Source organism: Episyrphus balteatus, chromosome 2 (genome assembly GCF_945859705.1).
Source record: "Episyrphus balteatus chromosome 2, idEpiBalt1.1, whole genome shotgun sequence".
In the NCBI taxonomy this organism is placed as follows: domain Eukaryota; kingdom Metazoa; phylum Arthropoda; class Insecta; order Diptera; family Syrphidae; genus Episyrphus; species Episyrphus balteatus.
This window is the reverse complement of record NC_079135.1, coordinates 40,564,342-40,580,701: the sequence shown is the minus strand read 5'-3', so window position 1 is coordinate 40,580,701 and position 16,360 is coordinate 40,564,342. Positions and strand designations below refer to the sequence as shown.

The 16,360-nt window shown below is 30.8% G+C and overlaps 1 protein-coding gene across 3 annotated transcripts in view; it reads right to left on the bottom strand.

Moving 5' to 3' along the window:
- LOC129909848 (coagulation factor IX) overlaps window positions 1-13,706 on the bottom strand; it is a 30,558-nt gene extending 16,852 nt beyond the window's left edge. For 2 of the 3 annotated variants that reach the window (XR_008771445.1, XM_055986967.1), the window contains exons 1-2: window positions 12,746-13,706; window positions 503-686 (exon numbers count right to left, since the gene is read on the bottom strand). Coding sequence is in view for 1 of the 3 variants with exons in the window: in XM_055986967.1 (XP_055842942.1) it covers window positions 503-574 (72 nt within the window). In the remaining 2 variants the exon portion in view is untranslated. Of the gene's footprint in view, window positions 1-502; window positions 687-12,745 lie in introns of those variants that run through there. The other variant, XM_055986968.1, reaches the window with a different exon arrangement.
- Window positions 13,707-16,360: the final 2,654 nt, after the last annotated feature.

The following is a 16,360-nucleotide window of genomic DNA, read 5'->3' as shown; positions in this document are numbered from 1 at the left end:
ATTTAGATTCAGCTTTTCAAAGTGCCACTCAAATATCCGGGTTTGACTGTTCATTTTTTATTATTCAAAATTTTTGTTATACGTAGGAATATAAACAAAAAGAAACCTTACCCCTATATAAAGCGACTAACGACAGTTTTGACATCGAAAAGATATATATAACGAAAATTGTAACAAATTAACATCATTTTCATTAACAACAGACAATTTCATTGTCAAAACATACAAAAACGCCATACACAAATAAATTCTAATAAAATGATGTGCACAATGAACGAATAACACAAAACGTTCATCAAGGTCAATCTATACTACTGGTTCGCTATTTTTTCGATGAAAAAGGAATTTTACGATGGGAACACATTTTTTTTTTTTATTTTTATACAAAAGAAACTGAAAAAATAAAATGTTCAATTGAAATAAAATTGATTTAAATAAAAAAAATGTTTGTAGCCGGAAGGGAAGTTAATATTATTTTACGGAAACTACGAGTATGACTCACCTGAACCGATAATGAGGCTTCGTGTAGAAATGTGAGTATTTCCAAAACTACAATAGCATGCTCCAAGTTCATATTTTTTTTTGTTAGTTGTGTGCTTTTTTTCGAAATTGATTAAGCATGAAATGTCCCAAAGATACAATTTTATAATTTAAAATTGTTAGAAGGAAGCCATCAACATCATGACCTGAAAATAAAACAAAAATATGTTATAAAAGAAGTAAATATACGCATTTTACTAAGGGAATATGGTTGTAAAAGTAATAGAAGACAACGAATGCAATCATCATGATAAGGGTTACAAACTAATATAAAATAACCTTATCGCTTCAGGTTGACATTAAAGTAGAGGTAAAACTGCCATAACATTTCTAATCAAAACAATATAATAACTATAATTTCACAAAATAAACCAGAAAAGTGTGTAACTCTAAATTTTCTAAAAATTAGATTTGAATGCCATCTGTTAGACAAACCTAATATCTACCGTTCCTTAAACTCAGAATCCCCTTCATTGATTGATTAATTGATATTTGGGGTGTAAGATGTACTGCGACCTGTAAGATCTATTGTACCCCCCTTTTAAGATAAATGAGTTAGTACCTCATTTTATAGCTCCTTCTCTAACCTAATTCCTTTCATGAAATTGATTATTTGGGGTATTTTCAAAGAGTGCAATTTATCCTCTTCGACTTGGTAGCGACCCATGTGTTTAAATCTTTGGTGTATTAGTGCATTGCAACTACCCAGGATGTGGTCTGGTGTTTCTTCTGTTTCGCTACAGAATCTACATGTTGCACTATTTACTAAGCCCAAAATATGTAGGTGCCTTCTTAACTTACAGTGGCCAGTGAGGAGCCCAGTGATTAACCTGAGATTGTTCCTACTTAGACTGATACATGATTTGAAACGCTCTCGGTTGTAGTTCCCGAGGAGCATTTTCGCTTGTCTCAGTTTTGGTAGTTCTGCCAAGTTGTTTGCTCTCCTGGACTCCTCGTCTAGTTTTATTTTATTTTTAATGACATTTTCTCCTATTCCGCAATACGGTTCGGGTCCCATTAAAGGGAAATTTGCTCCCGTTTTTGCTAAGGAGTCCGCCTCATCGTTACCCTGGACACCAACGTGCCCAGGTACCCAGTGGAGAGTGACTTTGTTTATTTTGCCATGTTCGTTAAGTTTTCCTATACACTCCAATACTAGCTTGGAGTTGATTTCGTAGGATTTAAGTGCTTTTAGGGCAGCTTGACTATCAGACATAATGGCAATGTTTTTATTCCGGTGATTTAATTCGAGGTTTATTTCTGCACATTTTACAATGGCGTTTACCTCAGCTTGAAAGATACTTGGGGATTGACCCATAGGCACGGAGAGTTTGGTACTAGGCCCAAAGAAGCCTGCCCCTGTACCTTCCGCTGTTCTCGACCCGTCTGTGTACCATTTGATGGTATTTACTTTAAAAGAGTAGTTGATAGATTCACCTACCCAATCTTTTTTACTACTGAGATGTATATTGTAGTTTTTCACAAAGTTATAATTTGTGACCATTGCATCTCTTGGAAAGTCAAGGAAGTTTTCTTCTGAGGATCTGGACAGGAATTCTCTTTCTCTGTTGCCTATGCATTTTCCAGCCCCAGTTCCTTCCTTGGCAAATCTCATGATAGCTCCCTTAGCAGCACTTTCAATAATAAGGTGAAGTGGAGTTAAATCAAGGATAACCTCCATTGCCGCTGTAGGGCATGTTCTCATAGCCCCGGTGATGCAGACACATGCGAGTCTTTGCACTTTATCTAGTGATTTCCTAGTTGTTGCAAGATCGGTTCTTTTGTGCCAAGCCACCGCACCATAGGTAATTATAGGTCTTACCATCATAGTGTACATCCATCTTAGGATGTATGGTTTGCAGCCCCATGAATTGCTTGCTAATCTTTTGCAAATCATTAAGGCTTTCGTAGCTTTACCAGTGGTTATTTCTACGTGTTTGTTCCAGAGGAGTTTACTGTCTAGTGTGATACCTAGATACTTAACCTCCTTCTGTGTTTCTATTACTTCTCCAGCTAACCGTATAGGTTTCATACGGGGAAGAAGTCTTTTTTTGGTAAATGGTATAATTGTTGTCTTGGTAGGATTGATGTTAAGTCCTGCCGATAGACACCATTTCCGAATGTTTTTCAATCCTCCTTGAATAATATCGCCAAGAGTTTCTTCAAACTTTCCACTGGCTATTATTACTATATCATCGGCAAAACCGAGACATCGTATACCTAGGGAAGTTAGATTTTCTAGTAGTTCATCAACAACAATACTCAAAAGTAAGGGTGAAAGGACCCCCCTGAGGACAGCCTCTTGTTGTGATGATAGTTTGTACATTAAGACCTGCCCTTACCTCAGCTGTTCTTGTGCTCAGCATTTCATTGATCCATCTCACTACAGTGATAGCAACTTTTATCCTTTCAAGAGCTTTGTTTACAGCGACATGAGAGGTGTTATCAAATGCTCCCTCTATGTCTAGAAAAGCACATAGGACTGTTTCTTTTGCATCCAAAGCTCTTTGTATGGAATTTGTTAGCTCGAAAAGGGCAGTTTCCGTAGATTTTCCTGCCCTGTAAGCATGCTGGCGATGGTTAAGTGGCATATTTATTAAAACTTCTGATCTAATGAAGTTATCTATTACTTTCTCCAAAGTCTTAAGTAGAAATGATGTCAGGCTAATTGGCCTGAATGACTTTGGATGGGTGGTATCTTTTTTCCCAGTTTTGGGAATAAAAATTACTTTAGCTCTTCTCCACAGGCTTGGTACATGCCCAAGTGCCATGCTACTACGAAGTATGCTAATAATGTACGGCATCAGGTCTTCCGCCCCTTTTTGAAGTAGAGCAGGGAAGATACCATCAACACCTGGTGACTTAAAAGGTTGAAAGGTGTTTATCGCCCAGTCAATTCTTTTGCCTGAACAGATACATAGCTGTAGCTAACTTCCAGTCTGTTTTGTTAGGTTTGAAAGTTGTACTTTCTATAACATTTCCTGTCGTTGGAAGCGATCCTGGGAAGTGAGTGTTAAGTAGCAGAGTCGACCTTTGTTCTTCATTTTCAGTAAAGCTACCATCATTGTATCTAAGCGCTAGCGACTTTATGGTTTTGTCTTTCGCTAGAGCCTTGTGTAGTCTCGCTGCAGCAGAATCCCCTTAAAGTTCATAGTTTTTATTTTATTAGCAAATTAGAAAATGAAAACTCATACAAATGCCTTCAAAACGATTTTGTTTTTTTGCTCTTCTATAAAATTTGCTAAAATGGAGTTACACACTTTTCTGGTTTCACCGACGATTTGTGATTGTTTCTAGGTACTTTGCCTTGCAATAAGGTTTGGGAACCCCCATCGATTAGCAATAATTACTTTATTAACACTTTTCGATCTTTGGGAATTAATAATTCTTAGGAAATTTCTTATACAAAAAAAACATGAAATATAATTGTCAAGACTATTAACTATAATTTATTTGTTATAAGGCTTACGTGTTATACAGAGTGTCCCACAGTCAACGCCCCAAATGAAAATCATGGATTCCTGAAGTAATTTTAAGTCGAAAAACTTAAAAGGTAATTTTCTCGTTTTCGTCCCGTTTTCGAGTTATGACGATTTTTATGATTTTTGCTCTCTTTTCCCTTAACAGGCTTTATCTTTGCCAAAATACGTCTCATTCAAAAACCAATTTTTTACAACCAATCAAGAATTTTACAGTTTTAGTCTACCTCAAAACTTTTTTTCTGCGGACAATCGTTTCTCCGCAATTTTGCATCAAACCCAATTTTCTTCGATTTTTTAGTCAGGCATCAAGTAAAAGATCTTTTCATTGCTCTATTCATAACTGAAAACCAAACGTTTCTTGGAGATTTCGTTGCTCAGTTATCTGCATTCAAATATTTTTTTTTAGTTTTGGTGGGACACAACTTGGAACCAAAGTCTTGAAAAAAGCTTTGCTTCATTGATAAGAGTTTACAATAAACAGACCTTTGCACTTTGGTAATAAAAATTACAAAAATTCTGATTTGCGAAAAAATACAATACCCTTTGCAAAAAAGAATACATTTTGAAAAATCGTGTTAGACATCAAATGAAAGGTCTCTTCAAGTTTTCTGGTGGTCTGGTTGCTGAATTATTTGCAAACATATATTTTTTTTTATTTAATATTCGGAAGCAGATTTTTTCGGATCAAAGTATCCAAATAAGTTTTGGTAAAAAAAAATACAAGTGGTACCCCTTGTCTGAAAAAATGGCGTTTTCAAAAATTGTCTCCAAATCCATCGAGTGAGACATCAAATGAAAGGACGTTCAATATTTAAGGGCTTTACCAGAATCAAGTTCCTGAGTGGAAAAATTATTTCAAAATAATAAAAAAAAATCTCTAATTTTTGCAGATTTTTATTTCAAATTTTTTTCTCATTTGAAATAGGTTAATTTTGGTTTATTGGGTCATTTTTTTAGATATACATATCTTAAAACAAAATGATGTGGTTCTTGTCTCCATAAACACCGTCTTAAAAAAAGGTATTTACCATCTTTCTAGGACCAGGGGTTTAGTCAGGACCTCAGGACATGCATGTTTTTTTGGGTTTTACTAATTCTAGCATATTAAAAAGCATGAAAAATTTAATAAGCACATAAAAGCATGCATATCCTGACTGAACTTCTAGTCCTAGAAAGATGGTTTATACCTGTTTGAAAACGGTGTTTAAGAACCTAATCAAACTTTTTTTCTTTAAAGTAATTATATCTTAAAAAATGACCCCATAAGCCAAAATTTACATGTTTAAAATGAGAAAAAATTGTAACCATCCATTTTTTATTATTTTTAAATATAAGATTTGATAAGATTAGAAAGCTTGTTGTATTTTTTATCAATTTTTGATATCATTTTTATGTCGAGTTAGCAGGTTTCTACTCTAATGCCTGATTTACAATATTGTGAGACGAGATTGAGACGAGATATTTTCTTGGCCATTTAAATCCTAAGCTATTCGGTAATTTTACGAATTGTTTTTGGTAATTGATTATTATTTTTGACAGGATATAGAAGAATGTGAAAAGAAGCATATTATTTGGCCAAACATCAAAAACTGGATATCAGTTTTACTCTCGCAACGCTCTCGCCTCGTGTCGGTCGTCTCGCAATATTGTGAATCAGCCATAAGCCGACGATTTACGGAATCGAAAACCTGCAGAAATGTATTTGAATAGCACGCTTTTGGTTTGATTGTATGCTCTATTAATTAACATAAGTTCATCACTAACCACCAATTTATTTCCGAAGCATTGTTGACATACACAAAATATTCATATTGTACATTATATCCATCAAAAAATGATTTATATGCTAATAATTTGTCAGACAATCTCGTGACAACTATTCAATAGCCGTTATGCTGGCAGATTCAGCTAATTAATAAATAATAACTGATGACAGACAAAACTGCCATGATGTTTATTAATAGCATTTCTTCCAAATTTGAATAAATGGTCATCTATACTTGTTGTACAGTGATGTGCAAATAAAATGTTTGAATTTGTAATCAATTGATAATTCTTTAAAGATAAAAATGTTGGATAAAAGTTTGACTTTCAAAATTCCTAATTCTGTAGAAATTAAATATTCCACAGGGTAGTAATCTCGGACCTCATCTTTTTATTTAAACTTATTTCTAACAAAAGACAGCGAAATTCCTATTTAGCAAATGATAATAAATTTAGAAACCATTTAAATCTTCCAAGAAGTCTTATCAGACTTATCAGTAACTTCTAGCACGTCACTGTTTCTGTTTTTATTTCTTGCCCAAATCAAATATTTTTAATATCCGTGTGGCGCATATCACATATTATTTCAATCAATCTGACACATTTTTTAATTACACAATCAAAAAACAAAAAAAAAAATGACGACTTGAATTCCTGATTGAATTTCCTTGACATTGTCTTTTTCGTTTTACTTCGCTGACTGATGATGTGATCGAAAAGACTTTGTGCTTTGATAAGTTCTATTCCAAACAAGACAATCACAATAAATGAATCCAATAATTCATTTAACTGTTTACATGCGCTTGTATTCCAATTAGCAGACAAGTTTATCTTATTCGATTCCCGAAACGGAAAAGTTACTTTTAGTTGTCTTCTTCGTAGTCGCTTTGCTAGCAACTTGCAACACATGATGTGATGCCCTTGCTTAGGGCAAGGCATCCTCGTAAGTATACCATAAGTATATTGATGCAACACACTGTACCGCGTATAGATGGAGCGACCGTGTGATGCACACGTAAGAAATTGCAAACGAAAAGTTCTGGACACTGTCTGGATTGGCTTGGCAGCATTCTTTGATTCCAAATTTGTACGTTGGCAATGTGGTTGTTGTTCTTCATATATGGAGATTTCAAAGAGAGATGTGCTTGATCTTCTTTTGCACACAAAGCGATGATGCTGGGGATAAAAAGAATCTTCTTTTGTTTTTTGATCTTTTGTTGTTTCTTCTTCAGCACATAGTTGGTTTATTTGGTTGAGAATGTTTTACGAATTAAATAAAACAATGACATTTGGCTGTGACATTACTTTGATAGTTGCCTACTTTTATTTATACATAACAATATTATCTAGTATGTATTTATTAATGTCCATTTATTAAAAAAAAGTTTAATTTTATGATTTCATTTAATTTAAAGTTTAATGTAAACAAAAGTTTTATGTAAAGATGATGTAAGCAAAAACGTGCCTAGACAACGCATTGGCCGTAAAAGTCTTAATAATTCAAAACCGTGGGCTTGTCGACCTTACCTTATATGCGATTATCTTGATGTGAACCCTACACATTATTCAAAGCAATAACTAAGTTCAAGTATAAATTAAATCGTTAATAGAAAAAGAATAATAAAAGATTTCAAATGAAATTTCATGCCCCACATGATATTTTGAAAAAATAAACTTTCTCACCATCTTCAACACATGAGATCAATATAAACATTTTTTTTTGGTTGTAGGTAGTTCAATTAATGTTTATAAACAGAAAATCAAAAGAAAGAAATGTGCATAAAATTGGATGACTAATTTTGATAGGGTTGGAAAGGGTGATTTTGGACAGTTTAAAAAAAGAAAAATAAATAACACTGGTCAACAAGCTTTTTGCCACAAAAACCAAAATATACTTTTCTATATGTTTTTGATATGCTGAACTCGAATCTGAAGTCAGAAAATGTTTATTGGCCTCCGTTTTTGAAATATTACCGTTAGAAAATACCGAAAAACGTCATTTTGGCTGTTTTCGAGGTTATGTTTTTATGTGGGGTAGTTCCTTATGAAAAAATTTGTAACGGTTCCTATAAGAACTGGTTTTATTCTTTCAAAAAATGTTTAAATCTTTCCGATATCTTTTTTACTTCCCGAGATATTTAAAATTTAAGGAGTGGTCTTTGACTCAGAAATAGCACTGGCCAAACAAATTAAACTTTTTTTGCCACAAGAACCAAAATATACTTTTTTAAAGGTTTTTGAGTTGCTGAACTCGAATCCGCAATCAGAAAAATGGTATTGGCCTCCGGTCTTGAAATATTACCGTTATAAAATGCAAAAAAAAGGTTTTTTTTATAACGGTTATATTTCAAGAAGGGAAGCTAATAGAATTTTTCTGATTGCGGATTCGAGTTTAGCGACCCAAAAACCTCTAGAAAAGTATGTTTTGGTTCTTGTGGCAAAAATATTATGACCAGGGACTTAAACTTTAGATTAAGTTTAGTTTCTCTTTAGCTTACTAACTGAAACTTAAGATATCTCGAGCAACTAAAGAGATATAGGGACAATTTTAAAATTTTTTGCAAGAAGAATATCTGTTCTTATAATCACCGGTACAAATTTGTTTATAATGAATTACCACACATAAAAACAGAAGCTAGAAAAGAGCCAAAATGCCGTTTTTCAGCATTTTATAACGGTTATATCTCAAAAACGGAGGCCAATTTTTGACTTCAGATTCGAGTTCAGCATATCAAAAACCTATAGAAAAGTATATCTTGGTGCTTGTGGCAAAAAAAAGTTCAATTTTGTTGACCAGTGTAATTGTATAAAAAATATTCAAATCAATATTTATCAGACAATTATTAAAACGATTTTTGTTTTGATAATTCATTGAAAATCAAGTTTGGCTAAAAATAAAAAATAGTGTTTAATTCGTGTTTAGTACCTACTACATTTCAAATTTGCAAAAATATTTATACTTAGGCATCAAGGGCAAAGCTTGATAGAATTAGAAGTACAAAGATCCGAGGAAGCCTTCATGTTAAAAATACCATCTCCCAAAAAATTGAACACGACCGACTCAGTTGGTATTGCCATGTTCAAAGGAGAGATCCTGAGAACCCCGTCAAAAAAGCAATATCATATAACGTTCCAACACGAAATAAAAAGAAAGGTAGGCCTAAAAACTCCTGGTACAAGCAAATGCAAAAACACCAGCATTCAGTTGGCCTCAGAAACGGAACAATACAAAACCGGGAGGCTTGTCGCCGATTTCTGAGGTCAACCTGGCGAACCCCACAGGCGGATCACTAGTGTGAAGCAGTAACGTGGGAAGGTTATGATCCCCTCGACATCGAGATCATAACAGCGCACAGTGTGTCGTCCCCTTATGATAAATCACTTTTTTTTTTGTTAAAAATTAATATTTTTGCTATTAAAATATAATTTAGAAGTGTCAACTCATATGAAAACATATTTATCTTACAAAATAACCCAGGTTATGTATTCAAAATAAGCTCCGAAACATGAGTACCTCGGAAATAGAAAATATTTTGAGGAATTTATGGGAATCTTTGAGAGTATATATTTCACGTTTGGTAATTGTTTGAAAAATTTTGTTAATGTTATTTTGTTTATTTGAGTGTTGTTGTAAAACGTATAACAAAAAAAAAATTAAATTTATAAAATTATATATGAGTTATTAAAATTTCTTTGATAAATGGCCAAAAAAAAAAATTTAATTTTTAAACTTAATTTAAAAAAATACTTATTAAATCATATCGATAATTTTTTTATATTATTTTGCCATAGGCCTATACTTAATATTGGCAAAGTTTGGTCTGCTTCTGTTTGCGATTACCAGAGATATTCACATTTATGTGCTACGAGTCAAGTACTCAAAATAATTCATTTTTTGAGAAACATCTTCAAGGGGATCACAAAAATGAAAAAATCGATGTTTTTAATAATTTTTAGCCATACACAAGTAACAAAAAGCTGTTTATGTTATTAAAAATATTTTAAATATTGTTTTCAACAAGAAAAAAATTATATTTTTCTGTATACTAGATTTTTAATATAATTACTTGACCCGGCCAGGCTCTACTGTGTATTATAGCGTATTTACCAACCTCGCCGATATAAGAATTTACGAAAATGCAAATAAAACGTTATTTCAAAATTTGAAAGCGATTGACAAAAAACTATTCGAGATTTGCTATGAAACGCAAATAAACATACGATTTTTTTGTATAGAGAAGATAAACAAAACAAGTTGACTTCAACTTAAGATTTCTCAAGGTAGAAAAAAGATATTGAAAAGATTTAAACGGGCTTTAAAAGAAAACATTTAGTTCTTTTAGAAACTGTCACAAATTTATTTAAAATAAATCACCACGTTCAAGAACATAACCTCAAAAACTGTTAAAAAACGACATTTCAGATTTTCTAACGGGAATATTTCAAAAACGTGATATGATAGAATTTTTCTGAGTTCGGATTCGATTTCAGCACACCAAAAACCTTACGAAAAGTATATTTTTGTTTATATATAAAAAAAAATTAATTTTGCTCACAAGTGGCTTCTTCAATAAATGTTAATTTCATAAATTATACTAAAAAAAAAAGTAATAGGTTGTTTAATTTGTTAATTTGTAATTCTTTTTTCTATTCCTGCCATAAAAACACAAAAAAGATATTAAAACTCCAAAAACTTAGCTGCAAGTATTTATGATAAACTTTTGTATGGGCTCGACACACTGTGCAGCGCCGAGAAAAAAGGAAGAAGAAGAAGGCATCAAGGGCACGGTAGTGCCCAGCCAAGTTCTCGAGCAACTTTGGCACTACACCCTAATTTAAAGGACTCCTTTCTAGTCTATATCAAAAGTGCCAAAACTTTCAAATTTGCTTCATTCGTTGAAGTAATAAAAAAAAAAATCTCCTCTCAAAATTTCGGCTAGGGGTTCAAAATTCACAAAAACCGTATTTGATTGCCTGAGTCACTCACTGACCGATCATCAAAAATATGGAGAACTTCCCGTTGTTGTGGTGAATACAAAAGAAAAACAAAAACGAAAATTTGAGATTTTCAATTCAGAAGACGTAGAAACCGCCCGTTTTCGCTGAACTTTTATCAATTATTATATAGAGCGTTTCTGACTATAGAGTAGAATATTGAAACTTAGTAGGATAGTAAAGCTGGTCTATTATGTAATTGAAAAATTATTAAAAAAAAAACTTGGGACTTTCTATTCAAGGGGCATGGTCCCTACCTTTTGATGCATGAAATATATGAAATATTTTAAGGTCCCTCCTATGTTGAAATCATCCTGGCAAAAAATTGCACTGAAATATTAAATGTATGAATACTAAGTTGGTAAGTTCGAAAAATCATATCCAGTATAATTTTGTTTAATGTGATTTCCGAGTCCCTGAGGTAAAAATACATTAGAAAAAAAAGAGGTATTGAGTATTCATTTTGTGAACCAAAAAATATTGTGGCAGAGTAATGATTTATAGAAATTTCACAAGAAATTGCATTTTATTTAAATTCGTAAGGTTTTGGTATGAACAAGTTACCAAATTCTGAGAGTCCTTAAATTGGCCTATATATCAGCATATTTCGTTTGATCCACTTTAGGGACACCCTGCATATTAAAATTTTCAATTTTTTTTTTTAATTGGCATGCTATTCTTAAGAAAATATTAATAATATCAAATTTTAATATTATTATTTTAACAAAATTTCAAAAAAACTCATCAAACCGTTTTCAAAAAAAATTGGTTTTTCAAAAACATATTTTGAAAAAAAAAAAAAAATACAAAAATCTGTTTTTCGAAGATTTGACTTATATGATTTGAACCCTTTTACAATCGAACAGGTGTATGACAGATATCGTTAAAAACGGTTCAAAAATTTTTCATCAAAATCGTTTAGTGCTGTTTTGAAAAAAAAAAAAGTACCTATGTATTTTCATTTTCATTTTGGTTAATATTGGTCCTTAAAATAATGTTTTCATTTTGCATTTTAGGAATCTACCAAAACTACGTATATCGCAAGTAAAAAGAGTTGTGGTTATTCCTTAGATGTTTTTGTAAAAATGCTAGCCAAATTTTGAACCGTTTTTATGGTACCTGTCATATCGAACTGTTTTTTCAGCTTTTTAACTCTCGTACAGCATTTGAGTATTGTGATGTTAGAATTTCACTAAATTATCAAAAAAAAAAATATTTTTGGAATTTTTTAAAAAGTTTAACGTTTTTTTGTTTGAAAAATCATTTTTTTTTTTTTTTAATCGGATCGATGAATTTTCGGAATTTTGTTTTCATATGTAAATTGTTATTTTTCATAAAATGGAACGCCAATTTGTTGAAAAATATTTGAAAAACGTATGCAATTTTTTAAGATTTTTTTTATAATTTTTAACGATCAACTTTGTATAAGAATTTGTTACTTTAGGATGTAGGTAATGATAACTTCCGAAAGTTAAAATTAAACTCCATATTTATCACACATCAGTTTGACACTTTAAGAAAATCATCAAAGGAATGCACTCATGATCTAAAAACTGACCACTTCTGTCAAGTGACCGGTATTACCCAACTTCACCCTAACACTTTGATTTGTTAGCAAATTAACTTGAAAACAATAAACGCTATTCAAAAGCAAAAAAAAAAAAACAAAAAGAATCAAAACTAGATCATCAAAAGCATTAAAGAAACATTTTAAAATGATAAAATTATGAGTTTACTCAAAACGTAAAAATACTATATTTATAGCTGGTACACCTACAATCTAAGAGTATCTATAAAAGTATACCTGAAAAAATAAAATTCAACCGCAGAACATCAATCTCAATAACTGAGAAGAAAACCCTGTGCTCCTAGTCTATATACATTTTCGTTCCGGTGATTTATATCTTTTAAATATGTAACATGTGTCAGAATTCAAAACAGAAGAAATGCCTCGTCAACTTTACCTGATGTTCTCAAGACCTTCAATTCGTCATTTCCATGATATCCAGCAACAGCAGCAGCGGCAATAGCTCAACTGCGATGATGACGACTGCTACGACGATGACGACGTTTGCAATGTATAAATTACTCCATTCAATGATCAGATCGAGATCGAGCCGATTGCGTTAGGTGATGTAGTCTGACTCTGAAATGCCCGTACTCATGATAGATAGCCCGAAATTTGAATATAAATTGTCACGGCATCAACATTTATGAACGAACCAAAACGAACAACAAATTATAATATCGCAGGTTGTTTAAAAAAAAATGAAGAAAAAAAACTTATTTTTTTCAAAACGCAAGAAAATCACAAAACACCTTTGAGTTAAGTTGTCGGAGGAGCGTTTTTATGTTTATTTTTAATTTTAAATTTGATTTTTTAATAAATCAACAAAAAATTCCTCAGACTTCACATTCGCTGAGGTTTTTGTATTTTTTTACTTTTGTTTTTTTAAACACAATAATTATAAATTATTGGCGAGGTACGCAACGCAGGGGTATTTATAATTATATTTTGAATGAATTAACAGAGCTTTGTACAGAATCAAAACAACAAAAATTCTAGACGCAAAATTCCACTGGCTACACTTTGAATGAATAACGAACAATTAACGATTACAGATCGGTTTTATGAATGAAAATATAAATGCGAGAGATACATTTCATTTCCGTTTCCGTTGGTCATTGGTAAATTATTTACATAAGAAATCGTTAAGTTTTAATTAACGGCGCGTTTGATGAAACAAATAGTTGTTTGTATTAAATAAATTTTGTATCTAGATACAAAATGCATCAATTAAATGGTTAATGGATTGTTGGACTTAAATTTAAAAAAATAATAATGTACATTAAAAAAACAAAACTGCAGTGTACACGTTTGACTATGGATGGCGCAAAAGTAGAGACTTCATCCAACGACGGGAATTGCCGGCAGACTGAATAAGATTGAAATTGAAGGTATTTGAAGAATGATTATTGTTTTGTTTCTTATTTGAGTAAATTCAAATTGGTATTGCTGATACATGTTGCGATTGAATGAAAAATATTTACGAAACATGTTGCTAGTGCGGTACAGGGCTGTCGTTTTTGTTTAATTAAGAGAACAAAAACTATAAAGAATTTCCGATTTTGTTTATGGTGTTTCTTTTGATTATTATTTTTGTTATTTCATTATTTTTTCATTTAGAAATTAAGAACACTGGCCAACACACAAAAATTTTTCTGACCCGTGTTTATCTGAAAGCTGATTCCGAAAGCATCATTAGATTTTTTCTAACAGCTTTAGTTTTTAAATTATTCATACATTTAGGCAGTGTGTGAATTGCGTTAAAGTTAACCCAGTGTAAAATTTTGACACTTATTGAATACAAAATTTTCAGGTGTTACAAAATTTAATGGGCTCTGGGACTTGGTTAAATTTAGTTTAAATTTTGTTTGCAGATGTTTTTTTTTTTATATTATTTATTTATTAAAAAGAAGTATATGGCAGAAAAGAGACAGAGAAAAATATTAAACAATAAGCCATACAGCTGAAATTTTTTTATTCACCTCAATAGCGTCAACAATTTTACACGGGGTTAACAATTTAAAGCAATTCACACACGGTTAATATTTTTTTTATTTAAAAAAAAAAAAACTTTTTTTGTATTTTTATTTTACTTACTGAACCGAAATATATTACATTTGATATACATTTTTCTACTAAAACTTTAAAAACCCATATGATAAAAAAAAATTCGTATGAAACAACCCCCACAATTTGAAAAATGAAAAAAATCTCAAAAATTCGAGCTCTTACACCGAAAAAAAATTTGATAATAACAGCTATCAAATTAACATTTTTCAGTGACAAAAGTCGTCCAACAATTAAAATATCAATTTTGATATTTTATCATATCATTTTGACATTTTTTAATTTCAGGTGGGATAGTGAAAATTTCACTTTGACAATTAAAATATCATTTTGACATTTTTTTAAGTTTTAGTGGATAGTGAAAAATTCACTTTGACAATTAAAATATCAATGTTAACTAGATTTTACGTTTTAGTTTATTATAATGAAACCTATTTCTTTCCTTTTCATTTTTATTATTTTTATTATTTTAAGAATTTTCTTTCTTTTTTCAAAACATTACTGAAAGGGAATATTCTTTTCAAAATAATGGTGATATTATTTTTTCTATTATAGGTGATATAATTGTTTTGTTATTTTCTCCCAAACTATGTGAAATAAAATCTTAGTGCCGATCAAATTTTCTCAGTAAATCATACATTTTACTTCGAAAAAACACAAAGCGCCTTTAAATTAGTACACATTAATAATTTTTTATTTAATATTTTTCAATTATTTGGAATGAGAAATTGATATGAAAAAATGATAATAAAATATCAAAAAAAATTTCCAAAATGTGACATTTAAATATCATCCTGATATTAAAAATGTTGTTTTAACATTTTAAATATCATAAAACACATTTTATAGAGCATTTTTGGCTGATATTTAAAAAATGTTAATTTGATATTGAAAAAATGTTAAATTGATATTGTTTTTTTTTTCGGTGTAAAAAGAACAGGATGTGATTTTTTAGGATTACTATAAATTTTTTTCTGGATAATTTCACTAAACGCTCATATAAGGAAAACTTAAAAATTAGTATGATCATGCCTTCCAATGTAAAAAATGATAATTTTTTGCATACGACAAAAATATACATTAAATTTTTTTGCATGATGTTCATTTTTTATGAGGAAGCAATATGTAATATAATTGTTGCTTTGAGAATTATCGACGAGAAAAGATATACACTTCATTCTCAAAGTTATTTATTTATATTCCAACAAAAACTTGAATTTGAGCTCCGATACATTTTTAGAAAAATGAAGAATCGAAATTTTTTAGAACTTTATGCATGTATCTCTGTAATTGTCGAGATTTCGAAAAAAATTAAATGAGTTTCGCCATTATAATATACATAGTTTAATAGCAAATGAAGTAATATTTCTACGCAGAAGAGTAGGATCCTTGTGTGACAATTTTTAGTTAAAAATCCAGTTTTTTTTTAATTTTAGCTTAAAACCAAAAAAAGTTCTGGCACTCAGATAGATCAACCTTGCCTAATACCAAAATGTTTGATTGATAAATGTTTTGATGGATGCATTCCTCCCAAATATACACTAAAGATGAAATAAACTTTTTCTAAATTTTGTGCAAATCGATAATGTCTATGAAATGGAATAAACCAAGTTTGTAGTTAATGTTGACATTTTGTCGCATCATACAAATTGTATATAGTTTTTCTAAGCTTTGTTTTAAATCCAAAAAAGTTTTTTTCTGACAAATCAGAATTTGGCTTAAATTTAAAAAATGTTATGATATTGAATTCGACCTCAAATTCTTCTTTTAACCCGAAGAGAAGACCTAAATTATTGGTCTTTCTAAGCTTCATCCTTGGTTTGTTAGTAATTATATTTTTTTCAAAATTTCTAAGAAATTCAATTAACCGTTTTTGAAAAATTGAAATTTTCATACATAAATTTTTGAAATTTTCATACAGAAGCGTTAAAATAACTGTAATATA